This window comes from Schistocerca nitens, chromosome 4 (genome assembly GCF_023898315.1).
Source record: "Schistocerca nitens isolate TAMUIC-IGC-003100 chromosome 4, iqSchNite1.1, whole genome shotgun sequence".
Lineage (NCBI taxonomy): Eukaryota > Metazoa > Arthropoda > Insecta > Orthoptera > Acrididae > Schistocerca > Schistocerca nitens.
Window position 1 is genome coordinate 434142718 of NC_064617.1, and position 23541 is coordinate 434166258.

Consider the following 23541-nt stretch of genomic DNA (forward strand, 5'->3'; position numbering starts at 1 on the left):
ATGTACGTAAAATCTGCTCTTTTTTTTTCCTCGTTCTCTGAGCAAAACGGAGCGTGCGGCGCGAGAGCTGTAGCAACCAGCACACAGGTGAGTACTGCATTGTCAACGGAAGCATCATCGTTTCTGCCATATAAAGTGGATGGTCACAGGACAGCGAATGACTTATAAATAAATACTTCAGTTTTTTTAAAAAAAAGCTTATGAAATCCCAGTGCGTATTTGGTGTGTCCATAATAAATACACGACGAAAATGGTTAAACAAATCGTCATTTTAGTTGCTTCAGCTAAAAAATAGGATTTTACAGGTGTTTCCTGTATTATCTTAAATATTAATTAGTATTGATTATGGCTTCAACACCGAGAAAAAAGAGGGAATGAGAGGAAACTCAAAAGAAGTTAAACACAAAGCAGAAAAAAAATTAATATTCCGTGACAAGGAGAAGTGAAATGTAAATCGTATTAATGGCAGATTCAAAGGAGTGGGAGTAGTGTGGGGACGGTGATGGACAGTGCACTGTTTACCTATTCTTTCTTCGTAATAAAGTTTTTTCTCAGCGATACCGCTATACGTATTCAAGGAATTGTTAAGCCATCATATGCTGACTAATACCCGTGGTCTAGGGGTAGCGTCTTTGATTCATAATCAAAACGTGTTCGATCCCCGCCACTGCCTAAATTTTGATAAATAATCAGCATTGGCAGTCGAAGACTTCCGGCATAAGAAGTCAGCCTCATTCTGCCAACGGCCTTGTCAAAGAGGGCGGAGGAGCGGATAGAGGTTCCAGGGCACTCTCTTGTCCAAGGGGTGGGAAATTGCCCCTAAAGGCGGAAGAATCAGCAATGATCAACGACATGAGGATGCAGAAGGCAATGGAAACCACTGCATTAAAGACACGTAACGTGTATCCACAGGACATGTGGCCTGTAATTGAAGAAGTGTCATGATGATCTCTCCATTGGCAAAAGATTCCGGAATAGTCCCCCATTCGGATCTCCGGGAGGGGACTGCCAAGGGGGAGGTTACCATGAGAAAAAGATTGAATAATCAACGAAAGGATAACGTTCTACGAGTCGGGGAGTGGAATGTCAGAAGCTTGAACGTGGTAGGGAAACTAGAAAATCTGAAAATGGAAATGCAAAGGCTCAATCTAGATAAAGTAGGGGTCAGTGAAGTGAAGTGGAAGGAAGACAAGGATTTCTGGTCAGATGAGTATCGGGTAATATCAACAGCAGCAGAAAATGTTATAACAGGTGTAGGATTCGTTATAAATAGGAAGGTAGGGCAGAGGGTGAGTTACTGTGAACAGTTCAGTGACCGGGTTGTTCTAATCAGAATCGAAAGCAGACCAACACCGACAACGATAGTTCAGGTATACATGCCGACGTCGCAAGCTGAAGATGAACAGATAGAGAAAATGTATGAGGATATTGAAAGGGTAATGCAGTATGTAAAGGGGGACGAAAATCTAATAGTCATGGGCGACTGGAATGCAGTTGTAGGGGAAGGAGTAGAAGAAAAGGTTACAGGAGAATATGGGCTTGGGACAAGGAATGAAAGAGTAGAAAGACTAACTGAATTCTGTAACAAGTTTCAGCTAGTAATAGCGAATATCCTGTTCAAGAATCACAAGAGGAGGAGGTATACTTGGAAAAGGCCGGGAGATACGGGAATATTTCAATTAGATTACATCATGGTTAGACAGAGATTCCGATATCAGATACTGAATTGTAAGGCGTACCCAGGAGCAGATATAGACTCAGATCACAATATAGTAGTGATAAAGAGTGGGCTGAAGTTCAAGACATTAGTCAGGAAGAATCAATACGCAAAGAAGTGGGATACGGAAGTACTAAGAAATGACGAGATACGTTTGAAGTTCTCTAACGCTATAGATACAGCAATAAGGAATAGCGCAGTAGGCAGTACAGTTGAAGAGGAATGGATATCTCTAAAAAGGGCCACCACAGAAGTTGGGAAGGAAAACATAGGTACAAATAAGGTAGCTGCGAAGAAACCATGGGTAACAAAGGAAATACTTCAGTTGATTGATGAAAGGAGGAAGTACAAACATCTTCCGGGAAAATCAGGAATACAGAAATACAAGTCGCTGAGGAATGAAATAAATAGGAAGTGCAGGGCAGCTAAGACGAAATGGCTGCAGGAAAAGTGTGAAGACATCGAAAAAGATATGATTGTCGGAAGGACAGACTCAGCATACAGGAAAGTCAAAACAACCTTTGGTGACATTAAAAGCAACAGTGGTAACATTAAGAGTGCAACGGGAATTCCACTGTTAAATGCAGAGGAGAGAGCAGATAGGTGGAAAGAATACATTGAAAGCCTCTATGAGGGTGAGGATTTGTCTGATGTGATAGAAGAAGAAACAGGAGTCGATTTAGAAAAGATAGGGGATCCAGTAGTAGAATCGGAATTTAAAAGAGCTTTGGAGGACTTACGGTCAAATAAGGCAGAAGGGATAGATAACATTCCATCATAATTTCTAAAATCATTGGGGGAAGTGGCAACAAAACGACTATTCACGTTGGTGTGTAGAATATATGAGTCTGGCGACATACCATCTGACTTTCGGAAAAGCATCATCCACTCAATTCCGAAGACGGCAAGAGCTGACAAGTGCGAGAATTATCGCACAATCAGCTTAACAGCTCATGCTTAGAAGCTGCTTACAAGAATAATATACAGAAGAATGGAAAAGAAAATTGAGAATGCGCTAGGTGACGATCAGTTTGGCTTTAGGAAAAGTAAATCGACGAGAGACGCAATTCTGACGTTACGGCTAATAATGGAAGCAAGGCTAAAGAAAAACCAAGACACTTTCATAGGATTTGTCGACCTGGAAAAAGCGTTCGACAATATAAAATGGTGCAAGCTGTTCGAGATTCTAAAAAAGGAGGGGTAAGCTATAGGGAGAGACGGGTCATATACAATATGTACAACAACCAAGAGGGAATAATAAGAGTGGACGATTAAGAACGAAGTGCACGTATTAAGAAGGGTGTAAGACAAGGCTGTAGCCTTTCGCCCCTTCTCTTCAATCTGTACATCGAGGAAGCAACGAAGGAAATAAAAGAAAGGTTCAGGAGTGGAGTTAAAATACAAGGTGAAAGGATATCAATGATACGATTGGCTGATGACATTGCTATCCTGTGTGAAAGTGAAGAATATTTAATTCATTTAGATCTGCTGAACAGAATGAACAGTCTAATGAGTACACAGTATGGTTTGAGAGTAAATCGGAGAAAGACGAAGGTAATGAGAAGTAGTAGAAATGAGAACAGCGAGAAACTTAACATCAGGATTGATGGTCACGAAGTCAATGAAGTTAAGGAATTCTGCTACCTAGGCAGTAAAATAATCAATGACGGACGGAGCAAGGAGGACATCAAAAGCAGACTCGCTATGGCAAAAAAGGCATTTCTGGCCAAGAGAAGTCTACTAATATCAAATACCGGCCTTAATTTGAGGAAGAAATTTCTGAGGATCTACGTCTGGAGTACAGCATTGTATGGTAGTGAAACATGGACTGTGGGAAAACCGGAACAGAAGAGAATCGAAGCATTTGAGATGTGGCGCTATAGACGAATGTTGAAAATTAGGTGGACTGATAAGGTAAGGAATGAGGAGGTTTTATGCAGAATCGGAGAGGAAAAGAATATGTGGAAAACACTGATAAGGAGAAGGGACAGGATGATAGGACAACTGCTAAGACATGAGGGAATGACTTCCATGGTACTAGAGGGAGCTGTAGAGGGCAAAAACTGTAGAGGAAGACAGAGATTGGAATACGTCAAGCAAATAATTGAGGACGTAGGTTGCAAGTACTACTCTGAGGTGAAGAGGTTAGCACAGGAAAGGAATTCGTGGCGGGCCGCATCAAACCAGTCAGTCGAGTGATGACAAAAAAAAAAAAAAAAAAAAAAAAAAAAGCTGACATTTATCTTTATTTCCTTATTATGAGGGTTTTAGTTTCTGAGGGAGCTTTGAAACTGACGTGGGTACGTTTTAAGGTGGAAACAGAGTTGTCGACACTGGCAGGTGCGATGTTTACAACTGTGAAAGACGTATTCAAGGTGACCAAATCCAACGCTTCCTTCTGTTTCACAATGCCGTAGACAGTTTACAGTAAGACACTAGATTTTATGAATGATTTGTATTTACAACTTATTCATCTATATAAAACTTTCTGTCTTTTTTATCAAAATAGATCGTAATACATGAACATAGGAAAGATAAATCCCTAAGCAGAGTAAGATATAGTCCAAATGTCCTGTTCATCTTTCAGTCAAACCAACTTGGCAACGCGAATGACTTGTGTCTTTTTCCTCACCACTAGATACGCTTCGTTGCTTCACTATAGGCCGCGCTGGGTAGCCGCGCGGTCTACGGCGTCTTTCCACGGTTCGTGCGGCTCCCCCGTCGGAGGTTGGAGTCCTCCCTCGGGTATGGGTGTTGTTTTGTCCTTAGCGTAAGTTAGTCTAAGTTAGTTTAAGTAGTGTGTAAGACTAGGGACCGATGACCTTAGCAGTTTGGTCCCTTAGCCGTTCACACGCATTTGAACATTTTGAACGCTTCACTATATGTATGGTGTCTTATTTTCTGTGGGCATGGTTGTGTGGTGTTGCCTACCTTTACGACGCAGTCCAGCACGGCGAGACGGGCGATGTCTACTGCAGTGGACGACCTGAAGCGGCCTTCTCCTGTGCCGAAGACCTCGTCCAGTTCCCGGTGCACCGCGTCCTGCCACACCGGGTGCAAGGCCAGCAGAGACAGCGTGAAACCGGTTGCCGCTGCCGTCGTTTCTGTGCTCGCCAATGCAAACGTGCACACCTGTAGCAAAGGTATGGGCAAATTTACCGGTTCTGGGGAGATCTGTAGCTCCATAGTGGGTATATTTGTCTCTTACGTACAGCATTATGGAATTCAGTAACGCAAATAACAGAAATGTGCAGGGAAGACATTTCAGTAATGCAATGTCATAGATAGTTGATTACTTTAGACTGCTTGCCTAACGGTGACTTAGTGAGAAGTTCTGATCTATTGCAACGTGAAATTGAAATCTGTCTATGAAAAACATTCTTAAAGAAACCATTTGATCCTAGTGGAGTTTTATGTGTAAGTTCATGACAAGGTAAACTAATCTGGAATGTGTTGTGCATAATATAACCAACAGCAATATTCCTCATATCCACTTAAGACTCGCAGGAGAGTTGATTATTTAATACTTAAAAAGAACAAATTGGCAGTGTCGTTCCAGAAATAAATTAAAAATTGTCCCAATCCCACGATTTTCGGGACGTTTGCCCCTGCTGTAAGGCAAACGTCGAAACTGATTGTCCCCTCACAAGTATTTATGCATTCGAAATTAAGAGCCCCCCTGCCCACTCGCCAGGTAATTGACTATTAGGAACCTAGTCCAGATTCATGGTTAGTCCTATATGTTCTTGAGGTAGGGGGATTAGGGCATATATAATAATGAGAATTGTTATATGGAAAAATCACATAATACAGAGTACTAAATTATCATGTTACTTAGTGGAAGTATCTCTAAAATATGTTACTGGTATTAAGCTTTTATTGTTATTATTATTATTATTATTATTATTATTATTATTATTATTATTATTACTTATCAGCTACATAATGCCGTACAGATAACAGAGAAGTGAATTGTAGTGGTATTTTTGAGGTATCTAAGGATCTCGATGCAGGAGAAGCATCATTATTTGTATGTTTCTGTATTAGGATTGTAAATATTTAAAAAACAGTACAATGAGCTTACAAACTGTACACATAAGGAACGACGGCAGCTTCACTGTGTATTCAGTTAGTATGGTTTCATGTTGGTAGGTAGAGCTACAATAGGGATATTGGTGTCGAACAGATGATGGGCGGTTGCAAGTGATATTTTGATCTCATTTTCTCCTATCAGATGTTTCAAGATACCGATGTTTTTACAGGCTCACACCGGCATTGTACCACAAGAAGGTTGGTGAAAACAAGTACTTGCACTTTTGGGACCTATTACTACGATCTCTACATCTACATGTAATTCGTACTACGCAAGTCACCGAACGCTGCATGGTGGAAGGTACCACGTGCCACCATTAGACTTTTCGTTTACTGTTCCATTTGCAAACAGAGCGAGGGAAAAACCACTGTAAAAGCCCCCGCACGAGTCCTAATTTCTTGCATCTTACCTTCGTAGTCGTTACTCGAAGTGTACGTTGGCGGCAGTAGATTCGTTCTCCAGTGGGCCTCAAATGCAGGTTCTCTAAAGAAGTCGTCTTCCCTCAAGGTATTCCCATTTGAGTTCACGAAGCATCTTCATAATACTTGCGTTCTGATCGAACCTACCGGCAACAAATCTAGCAGCACGTCTCTGAATTGCTTCGATGTCTCCCTTTAATCGCCGGCCGCGGTGGTCTAGCGGTTCTGGCGCTGCAGTCCGGAACCGCGGGACTGCTACGGTCGCAGGTTCGAATCCTGCCTCGGGCATGGGTGTGTGTGATGTCCTTAGGTTAGTTAGGTTTAAGTAGTTCTAAGTTCTAGGGGACTTATGACCTAAGATGGTGAGTCCCATAGTGCTCAGAGCCATTTGAACCATTTCTCCCTTTAATCCGACCTGGGGGGAACCCCAAAAGAATGGGTCGCGCTAGCGTTCTATACGCTGTCTCCTTCGTGGATGAACTACACCTTCCCGGAATGCTCTCGATAAAACGAAGTGGAGAACTCGCCTTCCCTATGACCAACCTGACGTACTTGTTCCATTTCATTTCGCTTTTCAGTGTTACGCCCATATATACAGCGGGCCCGGTTTCGATTCCCGGGCGGGTTGCAGATTTTCTCCGCTTGTGGACTGAATGTTTGTTGTCATCATCATTTCATTCTCATCACCGGCGCGCAAGTCGCCCTACGTGGCGTCGACTGAAATGACTTGCACTTGGCAGCCGTACTTCCCGGGACGAGAAGGTAGCTGCCATTCATCACACCAACTACGAATTTTATCAAGTCATGTTGTATTCTCCTACAGTCACGCTACCAGAGATCTTCACGTACAAAACAGCATCGTCACCAAACAGCCCTAAATTGCTGCTGTCCGTCAGATCATTTATGTCTATCGAGAGTAAGAGCATTTCTATCACACTTGCCTGGAGGACAGAGTACTGGGTTCTGTTACTTAGTAAGTCTTCGAGCCACTCACATATCTGGGAACCTAATCTGTATGCTCGAACATTCGTCAATAGTCTGCAGTGGAGAAATGACGAAAATGCCTGTTGCCTCATATCCATGGTTTGAAGGATATCATGTGAGCAGAGGACAAGTTGTGTTTAGCTAAAGCGATGCTTTCTGAACCCGTGCAGTCTAATGAGTACACAGTTCTGTCTCCAGAAAATTTATTATATTCGAATTCAGAATGTATTCAGGAATAAGGATGCATTCAAGAATTCTGCAGCAAACTGATGTTACGGATATTGGCCTGTAATTATGCAGTCTGTTCTTCTGCGTTTTACTATACAGGAGTCATCTACCCTTTTTCTTTAGTCGCTTGTGACTTTGCGCTGGGTGAGAGATTAGCTATAAACGCAAGCTAAGTAAGGTTGGTTCAAATGGCTCTGAGCACTATGGGACTCAACTGCTGAGATCATTAGTCCCCTAGAACTTAGAACTAGTTAAACCTAACTAACCTAAGGACATCACAAACATCCATGCCCGAGGCAGGATTCGAACCTGCGACCGTAGCGGTCTTGCGGTTCCAGAATGCAGCGCCTTTAACCGCACGGCCACTTCAGCTAAGTAAGGGGTCAATGTCGCCGAATACGCTCTGTACAACAAATTAGGATTCCATCTGGACATGACGACTTATTTGTTTACAATTCTTTCAGCTGCTTCTCTACGCCACGGATGCCTGTATCTATGTTCTCCGTGCCGTAGTTTGCATGACAGCCAAACAACGGTACATTTGTAGGATCCTCCTGCGTCAGTTTTCCCAAACATGAAATTTAAAACTTGAGCTGTTCTTTTTCTGTCTTCCATTACCACCGTAGATTGGGCGAATAGTGACTGGATGGAAGGCCTCGAGCCGGCCGTTGTGGCCGAGCGGTTCTAGGCGCTTCGGTCCGGAACCGCGCTGCCGCTACGGTCGCAGGTTCGAATCCTTCATCGGGCATGGATGAGTGTAATGTCCTTAGGTTGGTTAGGTTTAAGTAGTTCTAAGACTAGGGGCTGATGACCTCATATGTTAAGTCCCATAGTGCTCAGAGCCATTTGAACCATTTAGAAGGCCTCGACCCCGTCAGTGACTTTACGTATAACCAGAGATTTCCCGGGTTCTAGGCAGTGTTGGGACCACTCCTGTTCCTTATTTATATAAATGAGATGCCCTCTAGTGGTACGGGTAGCTCTAAAATATTTCTGTTTGCTGATGACACTAGCTTGGTAGTAAAGGATGTTGTATGCAACGGTGGCTCGGTTTCAAATAGTGCAGTTCATGACATAAGTTCATGGCTTGTAGAAAATAAACTAACACTAAATCACAGTAAAACTCAGGTTTTACAGTTTCTGGCTCACAATTCAACGAAACCTGACGTTTTAATTTCACAGAATGGGCGTAAGATTAGTGACACTGGAAAGTTCAAATTTCTAGGTGTTCAGATAGATAGTAAACTGCCGGGGAAGCCCACATTCAGTAACTTGTTCAAAGACCTAATACTGCCATTTTTACTATTCGGACGGTATCTGAAGTAATGATCGCTCGACAGAAAAATTAGTCTACTTTGCTTATTTTCATTCGCTTCTGTCGTATGGTTTTATATTTTGAGGTAACTCTTCCCATTCTAGGCTCACAAACGGGTGGTTCGGGCAATAAGTGGTTTAAGTTCGCGACACTCTTGTCGACCCCTGTTCACTAATCTGGGTATTTTGTCAATGGCCTTTCAGTCTATATATTCTGTACTGTTGTCTCTTGTTAACAATATCAGCTTATTACCAAGAAAAATAAGCTTTCACTCAGTTAGTACTCGGTGGAAATCCGACCTGCATTTGAATCAGACTTCCTTAACTCTTGTGCAGAAAGGTATGCAGTATTTGCTGCATCCATTTTCAATAAGCTACCACAAGAACTCAAAAATATTAGCAGTAATCCACGCGCTTTCAAACTGAAACTGAAGAGCTTCCTCATGGGTCACTCCTAATATGTTGAGGAGTTCCTTGAAAAATTAGGCTAATTCTTACGTTATATTGTTGGCTGCGTTTACTTAAAGTTATGGTTTGACTTTTTTGGGCACATAAACATATTACTTTTACCTGTTATTGGTTTTATGTTGTAATTTCATGAACCGACACGTTCCATGACCTTGGAGATTTGCTCCTCAATTTGGTCCTACGGAACTTGACGTTTAAATAAATTAATAGACGAATAAATGGTTTAAATGGCTCTAAGCTCTATGAGGCTTAACTGCTGAGGTTATCAGTCCCCTAGAACTTAGAACTACTCAAACCTAACTAACCTAAGGACATCACACACATCCATGCACGAGGCAGGATTCGAACGTGCGACCGTAGCGGTCACGCGGCTCCAGACTGTAGCGCCTAGAACCGCTCGGCCACCCTGGCCGGCAGACAAATAAATAATATTTCGCTAAGGTATGACACCGGAAGTTGTTGTATGCTTTCTTTTGTTTTCGCGTTCAATAGGAGATATAGGTACAAAAACCTCCTCCTTATTCAGAAAGTAATTCCTTACATTTTCAAGAAAAAAGCAATAATTTCTATTCAAAAGAAGACACATATGAGGAGGTGTAAATATTAACCAGCCATCAGTTTGATAACTTATAGTAGCAAAATCTGACACGATTAATTATTTTCAGAGGAATGAAAAGTCTAGTGAAAGCTCCCTTGGGGAAGATCAGTTTTTGTTCCGGAAAGATGTAGCAAGACACGAGAGAACGCTGATCCTTTAACTTATCTTAAAACACTGAGAAGGCCAATCTGCGGTTATAGTGTGTGTTTAGAGAAAGCTTGGGTGTACTACTTTATATTATCTTCATTTTAACTTCCTATTTCGATCCTTTATTAGAGTTCTATTCTGATGAACTTGCTATATAACATACATATGCAAAAAACAAAAATACATAAATGCAAATAGGCTAAGCTGATCTCTTATTCGATGAGTCCACAATGATTGGTGTTGATGTCTAGAAACACCTCTCATGTCTTAGGCGTTAGCGAAACATTATGGTTATGTGGCTTAAGTTACAACTAGTTTATCTTTGACAGCTTCCACTCACCTCTTCATGAACCTCTCCTTCTGATATCTCCATGTCTCTTCGACGATCCAACAGGACGTCCATCAGAGAACTCCTCTTGTACAGCATCGTCCCATTTCTTTTCTTCTTCGCCATATTTATTATCTGTCCCACTAATCCATTTATCAGACCAATTTGTCTTCTGAAAGCACGACCTTCCGGCGTCATTGAAACGACCCATTCCATTTGCATCCAGGGACGGAAAATTCTCTTCTGTTACAACAGACAAAGAATGTAACATTTTTAACACTTGGATGCCATGTTTGGAATAATATTTATTCCAATCAAGTTTTGTAAGTATACGACCTTTCTAAAGGATACTGGCGCTCTACAATAAAGTACTGAATATACTACAGAGACATGATCACTTAATTTATTTATTTTCTTATGATCAGATTCCTTAACGAGATGGAACAACATCTACAGATACCATAGTCGTTAGGCACAAATATGCTGGCCTTCTTACAGAGTGTGGGGCGGTGGGTGGATTAATTGTTAAATGTTCCTATTATTTATTTAATGCTGTTGTTTGCCATTCTCAACACTGGCTCTCTAACTACAATATTGGCAACCAGAAAGTGATTAACAAAACGTGAAGCCTGTAATTAGAATTCCTAGTGCCCACTTCATCTGAGAAATACATTTATAGCTACAGCTTATAGCTCTGAGGAATTAGGAGATTGTCTGGGATTCATAATGAAAAACCATTCTCTCTAAAATGTTCACTATATTCTGAAAGTCACAGACCAATATGAATCCACACACTCCAACTACCAGAGCAGTTCAGAGTCTAATGCGCTGATGCAACTATAACTGTTCAAATTAAATGTTTAAGTGAATGCTCGCCATAATTTGATGATAATGTTCATCAAACGCCACGCTAATAGTGGCAGAATGTCTGTCCTGCGGCGGCACGTGAAAATACGACATACGCAAACTAAAGATAGATCATTAACGTCATCCCAAAATTAACACTTCACTCGAAAACGATTTCATGGTTACGCGTATCCCGAGTATCTCATTACTGCATCCGAGGCTGTTTATATCAACGATACCAACGCGACGCGACTCCCGGCACAGGTGGTGTGCTAATCAGTGTCTGGAGAGAACTGGGCCTTCCTCTTCTTGCGCAGCGTTCTTACATATAAAGCCGCGGTGTTGACGGCTAAGGGAACGCCTTTTCAAATCTGCTCTCCCGACTAGCCGCTGGGCTAGTAATGCACCACTTTAAGTTATCGAATAAATCATTGCTTCCTTTGCTGATGGCTGATGAAGCTTTCAATTTAATTGCGCAATCAGCACACAAGTAAGTAATCATAATAAAAGTCTGACGTGGCTAAGTCAAATATTTTGGGCGAGAGAATTAATTTAATTACACTACACGCAGTAGACGAGCTCTGAACTTGCTCTTTGGAGATACGCTATAGCTATAGTTTTATAGTTATTCTGTTGAAACTTCTCACATTTTTATGATTATAGCGGATCTCCCTTCTACTTAAATTTAAACATTCTAGCTTTATTTATTCGCCTACTTAATCTATCTTGCTTCCTTAATTTCTAAGACAAAAACCAGAAAATCATGAATTTCAACTAAAATTTTAATTTGTGAGATCCAGAATACTGTTTCTACTAAATTATTATGCAAAAGGAATCTAAATATAAATTTTTAAGTTTCTATCTCTTTTCTGTTGCGCCAATGATTTTTACAGAAAAACATCCAAATTTCGAAAATGGTTAAAGTTACTGAACTGATATCCAACACATATTGATTTTGTATTACTCCTTACATGTTAGAAACTTTTCAGGTTATTTACTTGATTTTAAAGTATTGCGCAATAGTTATGACGTCAGAGCTAGTTACAGCGGACTAGGCTGGCACACAATGGAAAGACTGATGTGAATTTAATAAGGCGTGAGTATGCTGCTTCCCTACAAGAGTCAATAAACAAAATAACATTAATAAAAATACAAAACGAAAATCAGATAGTATCTAATTAGCGTTCTAAAGGAAAACTGAAAAATACAGAATAAATGCGAAAGGTGTTTCTAGAAAGTCGGCTAACCCTCTCACTGGAGAAATAAAAAGAGAAGATACAAATATCTTTATTGGGCTTCAGCTTATTCACGATACGCATTTGTTATGCTGCTAATGTTATAGGTAACTATAGTCTTACGTTTCTTTTGTATCTAATCGAAACGTTACCATGCATCTTTTTGGTGTCGGAATATCTGAAACAAGATTATCTTCCAGAATGACACTGAGGTGCCACACTCACAGAGCAGTGAGGAAAAAGGAAGAATCTGTAACTTGAGCTAACTGATATCAGGTAACTTTAGTTCTCTGCTTTTGCTGCGTGCAGTGAATGTAAATTGTCTCTCAGCTTTATTAAATGTTATTTTCTGTGCAAAGAAAGGGGAGACAGAGAGAGAGAGAGAGAGAGAGAGAGAGAAGGAGAGAGACAGAAATCTCATCGGAATCCTCATCAGCAAGAAATTATTGTGTTGAAAGACACTTAGACCAGAAATTCTAGTAATATACGTGCTTTTAGAACGAAATAACATTTGGAACAAAAAACGGAATGCGAAATGCATCTCAGTTGAACCTTTCTTTTGTGTGTGGTTCAAATGGTTCAAATGGCTCTAAGCACTATGGGACTTAACATCTATGGTCATCAGTGCCCTAGAACTTAGAACTACTTAAACCTAACTAACCTAAGGACATTACACAACACCCAGTCATCACGAGGCAGAGAAAATCCCTGACCCCGCCGGGTATCGAATCCGGGAACCCTGGCGTGGGAATCTTGTGTGTGTGTGTGTTTGTTGTTTGTGCGTACGTGCAATAGTCCGTAACGTGCGAAGACGGAACAAAAAAATATCATGGAAGATGTTACATGAACTGAAGTCGTATTTCCCCGTCTCTCTCTCTCTCTCTCTCTTTCTCTCTCTCTCTCTCTCTTTGAAGATCTCAATTAGGCATGAGAAGGACGCGCTTACACCTGCAGACTGCACTGCATCGGCAACAGCTCGAAATTTCTTTTCGTGCAAAACGTCTATATCATCATCAGAGACATTCTTTTGCCGTGCCTGCAACGTCGGTGAGATGCACCTGTTCAGCACTATCGCTATTCTCTGTGCATTCTCTGAAGCCGTCGCCACACTAAGCGTGTGTTGAACGTCAGCATCGAACTTGCATATTTCAACGTGCTGCTGAACACTCAGAAAAGATGCGGCTAGCGCATCGGTACGTGTGCCCCAACGAGGTATACCGATTGCAGCGCTCTCCAGCTGCAGTTGTCGGCTGTATCTGGCTCGCACATCACACTGTGTACGACACAGACGAGTGTAAAATCCCTACGTTAGCTCTATTAAAACCCACAGTTGCTCTCTTGTTCATATGCTAGTCACGTTGTTCTGCCAGTAGTATACATAAATAGAAGCTTCAGCATCCATGAACATGTTACAAGGCAAAAAGTACCAAAGCCATCGGCTTATGAATGTTCCATCACGAAATGTTTGACACAAATTCTTACTAGATCACTGTTCCTATTCAGTAGCAGACTCTTAACAACATGTGAAATAAGAAACTTAAAACAAGAGATTGCAAAATATCTTGCTAGCTGTCTTGAGGATTAAACCAATGAACAAACTCACTCCTCAGAAAGAGTGCTCTTATATGTACATAACATCGAATATCAAAAAATACAATATTATACTTTCACTAAATTAATAAGAAAGCATCAGGTCCTATTAGAAAACGCGATGACAAGTAATAAAAATACTTGGATCTATTTTGACGCTGACCAGCAACACATCACCTGCTATCTCACCAATCCGCAACGCTAATCATTTAATCTCTACCGACAATGACTGGCCAGTAACCATTCTCTGCCTGTTACTGTATACAAGAAATTTTTAAATTTAGATATGTTATTACATGACAATAAATTTATCAAATTGTATTAAGAACATTGCTTTTCTTATGGATCCTCTGTATGCCGTTGCCGTGAAACAGCGTACTCTCACAATAGACAGGTTACAACAGTTCTTTAACAATATGACGTTTCCCGTCATTTTATTACAACAAATTGTACAAGTAACGACGGTTTTACGAAAGATCCTCAGTTTTCTGGTGCTTAGAAACGGTATTTATGCTTCAACTGAAAGCCATTATGGCATATCACGATTTTGTACTGAAGAGAGATGGCGTGCACATGGCGTTCTTCCAACTCACCTGTCAGCGTTCAAACACACGCTAAGAATATCTGCCACATTAGATACTGCTCTTCATGTTCGAGAAGACTCCCAACTTGCTTTTTCCACGCTGTGGCGTCAGTAAAACGGCACGTTCAACGCTCAATGTTCGAATGCACGGTCCGTGTTCCGGTGGCTAAAGGTGTTAGTAATCTCGCAGCTAACATGTTCAACAAGTTTTCTCCCACTCGACGAGAGTGCATCACGATGGGACGGCATTTTGCCCTTCCTGCATTGCCAGCAACTACGAACCTCTAGTGACTATGGAAGTTGCCTGTTTAGGGCTTGATGACGTGCATCGTAGCACCGAAACCTGTCGCATTAAACAAACCAATTTAAAAAAAAAACACAGCTTAAGGTGGTACTGTCAATCATCAGGATGAATGTAGAGTCCAGTACACTCCCCCCAAGATGCGTACAGCACTACTAGGAGCATCTCTATACTCAGCTGTCAGAGAGTATTGCACCTACAGGAGGCTACGCGATACAGTTTTTCAATGGATGTATTAATCTGTGATGATGAACGCAAGCAGTAAAACACTTATATCATTGGTGAATAAAGATACAAATTATTGAGAACTTGCTTCAGACTTTTCATTTTTCGCTTCCAGTTACGTATGTATCGCTTTTGTTACATTGGAACGGCAATTTACGCATCACTGTTAAATATTTATTAAATAGGAGATGATAGACAGAATGAAAAACTCTCCATTCAGCTGTCTGGCGAAGTTGTGGAGATTGTTTCTCCACACTAGACAGTATAAGTTGAAACGTGTCAGTCAAGTGGTCGACTGACACGTATTATATATCACTGCTTTTATTCATTTTATCGAAATCCGTATCGTGTTTCTACCGTTTGATGAATATCATGTGCTGATAATATGCGTGATTTCCGTGTTTGTAAAGATCAAGCCACTAACGTAAGCCTTAATTTCCCTCTATCACTGTAGTTAACTGCATGTCCTGTACTTGTTGTGCTGTATAAATCTGACACAGCCTTGGATGGGTCCTCAAGGAAGGAAACAGCAGCTGGCCACTGGCAGTCAGCCCCTCCAGGTCCCTAGAGCGAACAGGCAGGTGCTAAGAACTGAGCCCCTGCCAGTAGGGGTAGTGGCCCGAACAACGGGTGTCAGGTAGACGATTGCAGGATCCTGTATTGTACTGCCCGGCGTCTGCTTGGCGTCGGTGGTCAAGTTTTCGCCAGCATCGACCATGTGCTTTGGGTCCCGGAGTCTGTCTAAAGAGGGCCAGTATAATGAACCGTGTCGCGCGTCCGGCCAGTGCAAAATAAATTACTTTTACAGGTCAATTTTTCTGCTCAAAAAACACCTGGGTGTAATTTTTCACGGCTAACGCATTCCCTACATAAACAGAATTTTGCTGAATAATGGAGGAACCAAGAGACTTTAATGTACTCTTATACTGTGTGATATTTCACTGTAATGATGATGAGACATACTTTGACACATTCTGGAAGGTTGCTCAAGATTTTGGACATCAACGTGACTAATGCTAAATGAAATGAAATGATTGTATGGCATTATTGGTTCATTTTACCGACTCTGCTACTGAGATGATTAACTTTTTAAATAGTTCGACGAAAACGTGAGTCTCATTTCAAATAGATACTCCATTCATATAGCTACAGTTTGTGAAAATACATGTTTAAGGTCGGAGCTAGGCCTAAAACGTCATCCCAAATCGCTCTGAATGCTTTCTCAGAAAATTATTTTGAACAATTAGTTTCGTAGCACTCTCGAAGTGTAAACAATTTCGTAAACATTTTTGACCTCTTAGCAACAAATAATTGTGACCATACAAGGATCATCATGACACATACGGTTGTTGTAGGTTGTTTTAGTGAAACTGAATATCGTAACATCCAAACATCCCAAAAATAAACCCGAAATACATCTATTTAAAGAAACACACAAAAATTCACTTGAGGCCTTCCTAAGAGATAATCTGCACTCTTTCCATTCTGAATATGTAAGCATAGACCAGATTTGGTTTAAATTCGAAGAAATAGTATCGATGGCTATTGAGAGACATATACCAAATAAATTAAAAAGAGATGATACTGATTTCCAATAGTACACTAAAGATGTCAGAACACTGTTGCAGAAACAACGAGAAAAAAAACATAGCCCCCAAGACTGGCGAAGTTTTACAGAAGTTTTAAATGTTATGCGAAATTCAATGCGAGATGCTTTTAATACTTTCCACAACGAAACTATCTCGAATTCTGGCAGAACATTCAAAGAGATTCTGGTCGTTTGTAAAGTACACTAGCGGAAAGACACAATCAATACCTTCAATGGGCGATAACAATGGTGGTGATGCTGATGACAGTGCCATTAAAGCAGAGTTACTAAGTATAGTTTTTCGAAATTCCATCACCAAAGAAGACAAAGTAAAAATTCTAGAATCCGAACAAAGAATAACTGCCAATTTAGAAGTAGATATCTTCTGTGTAGCAATGCAGCTTAAATCACTTAATAAAAGTAAGACCTTCGGTCCTGATTGCAAACCAGTCAGGTTTCTCTGAAAGTATGTTGATACCATAGCTCGATATTTAGCAATCATATGTAACTGATCGCTCGTTAAAAGAACCAAACCTAAGGACTGGAAAGTTGCACAGATCACACCAATATCCAAGAAAGAAAGTAGGAGTAATACCCTAAATTACAGACCCACTCAAAAACGTCAATTGCAGCAGGATTCTGGAATGTATAATGTGTTCGAACATTATGAGTTATCTCGAAGAAAACGAATTATTGACAAACAGCCCACATGGATTCAGAAACTACCGTTCTTGTGAAAGACAACTAGCTATTTATTCTCACAAAGTAATGAGTGCTATTGGCAGGGGATCTCAAATTTAGCCATATTTTTACATTTCCAGGAGGCTGTTGATACTATACCTCACAAGCGGCTTCTACTCAAATTGCATGTCTAAGTTTATCGTCTCAGTTGTGTGACTGGTTTCGTGATCTGTCAGGAAGGTCACAGTTGGCATTAACAGACGTAAAGTCATCGAGTAAAACAGAAGTAATACCTGGAGTTAATGTTAAAATCTTCTGCGACATTAGGCCGCGTCATATTTCCTCTGAAATAATCGACGTTTCGACTCGTCTGCTGGGATCTTCCTCAGGATCCTCCTGTGTCCACTACTGCTAGAGTGTTCTAGCAGTAGTGGACACCAGGAGATCCTGAGGAAGATCCCAGCAGAGAGGTCGAAATGTCGATTATTTTAGAGGAAATATTACACTCTAGCAGTAGTGGACACCAGAAGATCCTGAGGAGGAACCCAGCAGAAGGGTCGAAACGTCGATTATTTTAGAGGAAATATGACGCGGCCTAATAACCCAGAAGAAGGGGAGTGTCATAGGACCGTTGCTATTCACAATATACATAAATGACCTTGTCGATGACATCGGAAACTCACTGAGGCTTTTTGCAGATGATGCTGTGGTGTATCGAGAGGTTGTAACAATGGAAAATTGTACTGAAATGCGGGAGGATCTGCAGCGAATTGACGCCTGGTGCAGGGAATGGCAATTAAATCTCAATGTAGACAAGTGTAATGTGCTGCGAATACATAGAAAGATAGATCCCTTATCATTTAGCTACAATATAGCAGGTCAGCAACTGGAAGCAGTTAATTCCATTAATTATCTGGGAGTACGCATTAGGAGTGATTTAAAATGGAATGATCATATAAAGTTGATCGTCGGTAAAGCAGATGCCAGACTGAGATTCATTGGAAGAATCCTAAGGAAATGCAATCCGAAAACAAAGGAAGTAGGTTACAGTACGCTTGTTCGCCCACTGCTTGAATACTGCTCAGCAGTGTGGGATCCGTACCAGATAGGGTTGATACAAGAAATAGAGAAGATCCAACGGAGAGCAGCGCGCTTCGTTACAGGATCATTTAGTAATCGCGAAAGCGTCACGGAGATGATACATAAACTCCAGTGGAAGACTCTGCAGGAGAGACGCTCAGTAGCTCGGTACGGCTTTTGTTAAAGTTTCGAGAACATACCTTCACCGAAGAGTCAAGCAGTATATTGCTCCCTCCTACGTATATCTCGCGAAGAGACCATGAGGATAAAATCAGAGAGATTAGAGCCCACACAGAAGCATACCGACAACCCTTCTTTCCACGAACAGTACGAGACTGGAAAGGGAGAACCGATAGAGGTACTCAGGGTACCCTCCGCCACACACCGTCAGGTGGCTTGCGGAGTATGGATGTAGATGTAGATGTAGATGTAGAAGATTTTTAACTTCAGTGACAACGGCCACGAAAGCCTGCAGACTTACGTAATATCTCGCGTTCTCCAAATAAGTGTTATGGGCCTTCTGCTGTTACTGATCTACATAAACGATTTAGGACCCAATTTGAGTAGCACTCTTAGAGTTTTTGCAGATGATGCTGTCATTTACCTTCTTATAAAGTCATCAGATGATCAAAACAAAATGCAAAACTAGTTAGACAATGTGTCTGTATGGCGCAAGAAGTAGCAGTTGACCGTAAATATTGAAAAGTGTGGTCTCATCCACATGAGTACGAAAAGGAATCCGCTGAATTTCGGTTGCACGATAAACCATACGAATCTAAACGCTGTGAATTCAACTAAATACTAGGGAGTTACAGTTACGAATAACTTAAGCTGCAATGGTCACATACAGGGTGTTACAAAAAGGTACGGCCAAACTTTCAGGAAACATTCCTCGCACACAAATAAAGAAAAGATGTTATGTGGACATGTGTCCGGAAACGCTTAATTTCCATGTTAGAGCTCATTTTAGTTTCGTCAGTATGTACTGTACTTCCTCGATTCACCGCCAGTTGGCCCAATTGAAGGAAGGTAATGTTGACTTCGGTGCTTGTGTTGACATGCGACTCATTGCTCTACAGTACTAGCATCAAGCACATCAGTACGTAGCATCAACAGGTCAGTGTTCATCACGAACGTGGTTTTGCAGTCAGTGCAATGTTTACAAATGCGGAGTTGGCAGATGCCCATTCGATGTATGGATTAGCACGGGGCAATAGCCATGGCGCGGTACATTTGTATCGAGACAGATTTCCAGAACGAAGGTTTCCCAACAGGAAGACGTTCGAAGCAATTGATCGGCCTCTTAGGGAGCACGGAACATTCCAGCCTATGACTCGCGACTGGGGAAGACCTAGAACGACGAGGACACCTGCAATGGGCGAGGCAATTCTTCGTGCAGTTGACGATAACCCAAATGTCAGCGTCAGAGAAGTTGCTGCTGTACAAGGTAACGTTGACCACGTCACTGTATGGAGAATGCTACGGGAGGACCAGTTGTTTCCGTACCATGTACAGCGTGTGCAGGCACTATCAGCAGCTGATTGGCCTCCACGGGTACACTTCTACGAATGGTTCATACAACAATGTGTCAATCCTCATTTCAGTGCAAATGTTCTCTTTACGGATGAGGCTTCATTCCAAAGTGATCAAATTGTAAATTTTCACAATCAACATGTGTGTGCTGACGAGAATCCGCCCGCAATTGTGCAATCACGTCATCAACACAGATTTTCTGTGAACGTTTGGTCAGGTATTGTTGGTGATGTCTTGATTGGGCCCCATGTTATTCCACCTACGCTCAATGGAGCACGTTATCATGATTTCATACGGGATACTCTACCTGTGCCTTTACAAGTACGACACAACATGTGGTTCATGCACGATTGAGCTCCTGCACATTTCAGTCGAAGTGTTCGTACGCTTCTCAACAACAGATTCGCTGACCGATGAATTGGTAGAGGCGGCCAATTCCATGGTCTCCACGCTCTCCTGACCTCAACCCTCTTGACTTTCATTTATGGGGGCATTTGAAAGCTCTTGTCTACTCAACCACGGTACCAAATGTAGAGACTCTTCATGCTCGTATTGTGGACGGCTGTGATACAATACGCCATTTTCCAGGGCTGCATCAGCGCATCAGGGATTCCATGCGACGGAGGGTGGATGCATGTATCCTCGCTAACGGAGGACATTTAGAACATTTCCTGTAACAAAGTGTTTGAAGTCACGCTGGTACGTTCTGTTGCTGTGTGTTTCCATTCCATGATTAATGTGATTTGAAGAGAAGTAATAAAATGAGCTCTAACATAGAAAGTAAGCGTTTCCGGACACATGTCCACATAACATATTTTCTTTCTTCGTGTGTGAGGAATGTTTCCTGAAAGTTTGGCCGTACCTTTTTGTAACACTCTGTATATAATGTTGTGGGTAAAGCAAACCAAAGACTAAGATTTACCTGGAATACACTAACAAAATGCAACAGATCTACTAAAGAGACTGCCTAAACTATGCCTGTACGTCCTCTTCTGGAGTACTGCTGCGGGGTGTGGGATCCGCAACAGATAGGATCGACAGAAGGCATCGAAGAAGTTGAAAGAAAAGTAGCTTGTCCCGTACTATCGCGAATTAGGGAAAGAGCGCCACTGATATGATACGTTAATTGAGATAGCAATCACGAAAACAAAGGCGTTTCTCTTTGCGGCAGGATCTCCTCTCGAAATTTCAGCCACCAACTTTCTCCTCGGAGTATGAAAATAATTTGTTGGCGCCCACTTAGATAGGGAGGAATGATCATCATAATAAAATAAGCGAAATAAGAGCTCACACAGAAAGATGTTGTTCTTCATGCTGTTCGAGAGTGGGATGATTGAGGACTACCTTGAAGGTAGACACTTAACTGTGAACTGGAAAGTAATCATCTGTATGTAAATGTAGGTGAGACCCTTCTGATGTTGTACGGATGCGCAGTGCAAGTCTTTTTATTTGACCCACTTGTACAACTTGCTCATCGATGATGATGAAATGATGATAACACAACATCCAGTCCTCAAGCTGATAGCATCTCCGTCCCAGACGTGCATTGAACGCAGGCCATGCATGTGGCAGTCGGCCACGCTGACTACTCAGCTACGGAGGCGGACAACCAATGATAATTACTCATACTCAGAGTTGTCAAACAATTTGACTGGTATTATCCTATCACGTCCACATCGATATTAAGTTCATAGTCCAGATAGGTTGCTGTCTAACGTACGTAACATGAAAACCACGAGTCATACTAAAGGAATGAATACGGTACAAGTCCACCTGATAATTTTCCGTCTATCTCAGACTGGCGCCCAGCAAAGTGACAATGAGAGTTTCATTGTTGGAACTGGAATATTATCTCATAAAAAGTATCCGGACATCTACTAGTTGACATTGGTAAAGAGTGTGTCCACCCTTCGCCGTTATGAAACCTTGATCTTTGCTGTGAACACTTTCAGTGAGGTGTTGGAATGTCAGTACATGAATGGTAGCCCATTCTCCTCAAGAGCTGGTACCGACGTTGGGCTCGAAGTAGACGTTCTGGCTCATCCTAAATGTTTTGCATTGGACTCATATCCAGTCCATTTCAGGAATTTTACTGTCCACAGACCATTTCCTCACAGACGCTTCTTTGTGACAGTGCGCATTGTCATGCTGACACAATCACAGTCCCTAGACTGTTCCACTAATGTACGCAGTCCACAGTGCTATAAAATTTGTTCATATCGTTTTTCATTAAGCGTTATCATAAGCGCAAGAAGGGGATCACACCCTAACCATTAAAAGCACAGTCATACTTTAATACCACGTCATCCTCTGCACTTCACTGTTGTCACTACACCCAGTGGCAGGTAACGTTCTCTAGCATTCGTGAAAGCCAAACACTACCGTCGGATTGCGACACTGCCACATCAAATTGTGCGATAGATATTGTTGTGCACGCCATCTTAAGCGTCGCTTCACGTTGACTAAAAAAACGTGTTGCTTAAGAGGAGCAGATCGACCATTGTACCCTAGTCCTTTTATCTGCCTACTCAAAGCCACTGCGATAGCTAGACTGATGGTAGTACGTTGGAACTGAGGAGTGGTTCCTTCCACTGATTTGATGCCGTTTCTAAGACCTTTTTGGCAATGCTCAGCGGATCCTGTTCGTCAGTACATGAGCTCTGCCTGATATTGCTTTAACTGTGGTTGTTTCTTTTCGTTTCCACTTCAAATCATCAACAGTCTATTTAGACAGCTTTAGGAGGTTGATATGAGCCTGATGGCTTTGTTACTTAGGTAACATCCAATGGATTACGTTCGGTGATTGTGACCTCTCCTGATCGTTTCATTTCGCTGTTACTGCTTCTCTGCGCAAAATATAACACTCGCTGCCTGATTTTATACCGGTAGGTCCGCCTCTCGTGACGTTTAGTAGTCAGTTCCGCATTAATAACGTTGTACGAATGTTTTCCGATTAGGTAAGTATTTCAAATGTTTGTCATACAAAGCTGTTAGCCATTTTGGTTTAAATATTTGAGAGTTAAGTAGTAGGAAATTTCGTAAATGATAAATACCATCAAATTAAATGGATTACATGTATACATATGAAACCAATGTTTATATATTTTAATTGATTTTCCTTAGCTATAACAATGACTTCTTTTATTTTAATTCATAACAAATGCTGCAGTACATCTGACTGTAACATGCCACACATTGTTTACAAATCTTAAATATAGTTACTGTAAATGAGATCAGGAATCCGGATAACGTAATAAATCCATTACAGTATCTCCCTAGCCCGGTATAACAAAATGCTTATTGCAACATGGTTTCTGAGGGTAGTTTTCCAGAAATGGAAAGTAGAATGCCATCTGAGAATTCGTATCACTGAATTTAGGATCACGACGACAAATTTTGATATGGGTGGCTAGACGGAAATTTGAACGTTGCTTCTCCCGGAAGCGACTAAAATGTGCGTACCACCACACCAGCTCGTACGGGGCACATTAGAAACATAACCGTAATCGAGAGTTGCGCATCAAAGATAATGTTGCTACTGCAGCTGGAGATTTTTGTGAAAATACGGAACACAGCAGTTTAC

The 23541-nt window shown here is 41.4% G+C and overlaps 1 protein-coding gene across 1 annotated transcript in view; it reads right to left on the minus strand.

The window, feature by feature from the left end:
* Positions 1 to 23541, minus strand: part of LOC126252361 (cytochrome P450 4C1-like) — a 50521-nt gene that overhangs the window by 15373 nt on the left and 11607 nt on the right. Inside the window, exons 2-3 of the mRNA XM_049953253.1 lie at positions 10309 to 10539; positions 4649 to 4849 (exon numbers count right to left, since the gene is read on the minus strand). Coding sequence (XP_049809210.1) covers positions 4649 to 4849; positions 10309 to 10539 — 432 coding nt within the window. The remainder of the gene's footprint in view (positions 1 to 4648; positions 4850 to 10308; positions 10540 to 23541) is intronic.